The sequence below is a fragment of the Delphinapterus leucas genome, chromosome 16, assembly GCF_059928025.1.
Source record: "Delphinapterus leucas isolate spDelLeu-1000000601 "Yukka" chromosome 16, BTC_Dleu_Yukka2, whole genome shotgun sequence".
Classification (NCBI taxonomy): domain Eukaryota; kingdom Metazoa; phylum Chordata; class Mammalia; order Artiodactyla; family Monodontidae; genus Delphinapterus; species Delphinapterus leucas.
Window position 1 is genome coordinate 41206990 of NC_143144.1, and position 3569 is coordinate 41210558.

General features: G+C 67.0%; 1 protein-coding gene across 1 annotated transcript; it reads left to right on the top strand.

The window, feature by feature from the left end:
- The first annotated feature begins 1459 nt into the window (after window positions 1-1459).
- On the top strand, window positions 1460-3272 carry SLC18A3 (solute carrier family 18 member A3). The gene has a single exon (XM_022564528.2). It carries the CDS (start codon window positions 1460-1462, stop codon window positions 3044-3046), a length of 1587 nt encoding a protein of 528 aa, XP_022420236.1. The 3' UTR covers window positions 3047-3272.
- The last annotated feature ends 297 nt before the right edge of the window (window positions 3273-3569 follow it).

Here is a 3569-nt window from a genome sequence, read left to right on the forward strand (position 1 = left end):
CCTCTTAAGGTGAGCCCCCCTTGAGCCTCTGCTGAGAGCAAAGCTGCTGGATCCTGCCCAGGAAATGGTTTCGGCGCCCACGCGGGGTCTCTTACGGCTCCAGGCGTAGACCCCTGCCACATCACTCCCTGAGCCCACCCGGGACTTGGAGGCAGCTCTGGAGATTGGAGGTGGGGGTGGGGTTGGGAAGGGGGCGGGACCTCGCAGGAGCGGAGGGAGGGCTTGGTGTAGTGCGAAGACTGCCTGGGAGGAGTTAGAACGGGGAGGGCGTGAGGAGGCGGGAAGGGAGAAGAGGCGGAGCTGCCGGACCCGGACAGTTAAAACGGAAAGGGGGCGCACTGGTTAGGAGAAGGAGGTGGGGAAAGCGGTAGGGTGGGCGGGGCAGAGCTGATATTGGGGGCCCCGGGTGGGGACGAAGCGCCTTCACCCCTCAATCCCCAGATGCTCTTAGTCTGGAGTTCTCTGCTGTGACATTCTCCCGAAGGGCCGGTCGGTCGGAACCCAGTCCAGCAGTATGCGCCTCCCCTCCCCGGCGTGGAAGGGGCCAGGGGGCGGGGCCAGAGAAAGGGTTGAGGGATCTGTAGTCGGCGCCCCTCCAGTCACTGCCCCACATTCCAGCTGCGAGAACAGATGGACGTAGCCGCGGCTCACCTCGGGGACTCCTTACCCGCTGCGCGCTGAGATCCAGGCTAAGGCGGAGATCTGGAGCCCCTAGCGCCCCCCCTCTCCCGCGGGGCCGGGGGAAAGCGGCCGCTGTGTGCCCCTCTCCGTGGGGAGAAGAGCGGGCGCGGACCCCACGAGTCCTAGAACTGCTGGGGCGGAGAACCCGCTTGTCGCGCGGCGCACCCATCCTCAGGGGCTTGGCCAGGACTCTTTCCGCACCGAGACCCCTTTCTGGGGCTTCCAGCCTTGGCGCATCTGGGGAGAGGACCCCCTCCCGGCAGCGCCCCGCCCCCAGCCCCCGCCCCGCCGACGTCGCATTAGCATGAGCGACGCAAGTGGCCCGGGCACCACTCGGGGGCCGAGACTCGCCGCGTCACAGCCCCGAGTGTAAAAGAAAAAAAGAGTAGGCGGCGGCGGAGGAGGCAAGAGCCGACGCGAGGGGAGGGGAGAGCGGCAGGGCGAGCGAGCCGGCGGGCGGGCGGCAGCAGCATGCCCCTCGGCCTGCTCAGGCGGCCTCTCAGCGCTGCGGGGGTGGCTCCCTGCGCGCCCGAGCCTCAGAGCGCTCAGTCTCCGGCTCCGGCGCCTTGGCACGGCCGCCTTTCCTGACCGCCCCTGAGCCCAGCGGCGGCGGGTCCCGAGCTCGGTTCCGGACAGCGGCGGCGCCTCGCCCGACAGGGTCCTTGCCTTTCCCGGCGAGCAGGGTTCCCCGAAGTTCCGCGCCCTGGTCTCTGCACTGCAGGGCGCGCGCGCCCGGCCCCGGCCGAAGCGTCCTCGGAAGAGCGGCGGGGTGCGGGTGATGGAACCCGAGGCGCCGGCGGGTCAGGCCCCGGCGGCAGCCAGCAAGCTGTCGGAGGCGGTGGGCGCGGCGCTGCAAGATCCCCGGCGGCAGCGGCGCCTGGTGCTGGTCATCGTGTGCGTGGCGCTGTTCCTGGACAACATGCTGTACATGGTCATCGTGCCCATCGTACCCTACTACGTGCACTCGGCCAGCGAGAAGCCCACCCTGACTTCCAAAGTGTGTGTGACCACCCTGCCGCCGCCCACTCCGGCCAATGCCAGTGCAGACACGGTCAACACCTCGGAGTCCTCGACGGCCGCGATGCCGGCCAGGTCTACCGCGCAGCCCCAATACCCCACCGACAACGAGGACGTGAAGATCGGGGTGCTGTTTGCCTCCAAGGCCATCCTGCAGCTGCTGGTGAACCCCCTGAGCGGGACCTTCATCGACCGCATGAGCTATGACTTGCCGCTGCTTATGGGCCTGGGCGTACTGTTCGCCTCTACAGTGATGTTTGCCTTTGCGGAGGACTACGCGACGCTCTTCGCCGCGCGCAGCCTGCAGGGTCTCGGCTCGGCCTTCGCGGACACGTCTGGCATTGCCATGATCGCCGACAAGTATCCTGAGGAGCCGGAGCGCAGTCGTGCCCTGGGCTTGGCGTTGGCCTTCATCAGCTTCGGAAGCCTAGTGGCGCCGCCCTTCGGGGGGTTCCTCCACAAGTTCGTGGGCAAGACGGCGCCCTTTCTGGTGCTCGCCATGGTTTCGCTGCTCGACGCCCTGTTGCTGCTGGTCGTGGCCAAGCCCTTCTCCGCCGCGGCGCGGGCGCGGGCCAACCTGCCAGTGGGCACGCCTATCCACCGCCTCATGCTGGACCCCTACATCGCCGTGGTGGCAGGCGCGCTCACCACCTGCAACATCCCCCTCGCCTTTCTCGAGCCTACCATCGCCACGTGGATGGAGCACACGATGGCGGCGTCCGAGTGGGACGCAGGCATAGCCTGGCTGCCGGCCTTCGTGCCGCACGTGCTAGGTGTGTACCTCACAGTGCGACTGGCAGCGCGCTACCCCCACCTGCAGTGGCTGTACGGCGCCTTCGGGCTGGCAGTGATAGGCGCCAGCTCGTGCTTGGTGCCCGCCTGCCGCTCCTTTGCACCACTAGTGGTCTCGCTCTGCGGCCTCTGCTTCGGCATTGCGCTGGTGGACACGGCGCTGCTGCCCACGCTCGCCTTTCTTGTGGACGTGCGCCACGTCTCGGTCTATGGCAGCGTCTACGCCATTGCCGATATATCCTATTGCGTGGCCTATGCGCTCGGGCCCATAGTGGCGGGCCACATCGTGCACTCGCTTGGCTTTGAGCAGCTTAGCCTCGTTATGGGCCTGGCCAACCTGCTGTATGCGCCCGTCCTGCTGCTGCTGCGCAACGTGGGCCGCCTGAAGCGCTCCCGCTCCGAGCGCGATGTGCTGCTGGATGAGCCACCGCAGGGTCTATACGATGCTGTGCGCCTGCGGGAGCGCCCTCTGTCCGACCGGGAAGTCGCGCCTCGCAGCCCGCCAGGCCCCTTTGACTCATGTGAGGACGACTACGACTACTACACCCGCAGCTAGCAGCCCCGCTTCTCCTCCAGGCCACCCGCCCACTCCCCACCCCCGGGTCAAGGTGGCTGCTCTGTGAGCACACTGGCCAGCTCAGGCTCAGATCCCGCCTCCTGCAGCGAGTACCCCAGCCCCTCCTCTGTCTTGATTTCCCCTGCCCGAGTCGCCTCTCTATGACCCTTTCTGTGTCCTCCTCCCTTTCCTCCAAAGGGGCGTGGAGCACCGAGGCACGTGAACTTATGTGCTCCTGGCAAAGACGAAGAGGCGCGCGGGTCGCCACCTCGGGGCTCCCCGATGTAGAGACGTGCCTCTGTTTGTCCTTCCTTCCGTTCCCCCCAGTGCCAACTTGGCCCGCTGCGCTGCGGTGCCTCCGGGCCGAATCAATAAACTATATCTGTACGAGACCGAGTCTCTTTACTGATGGGGTGGGCGGCCGGGCAAGGGGCCAGGGCAGAATGGGAGGGTGAGCTGGGTCTAACCCAAATCCGGGTCTCAGTCCAGCGGGCATGCAGGAAGCCTGTTGCTCTTTTGCTAC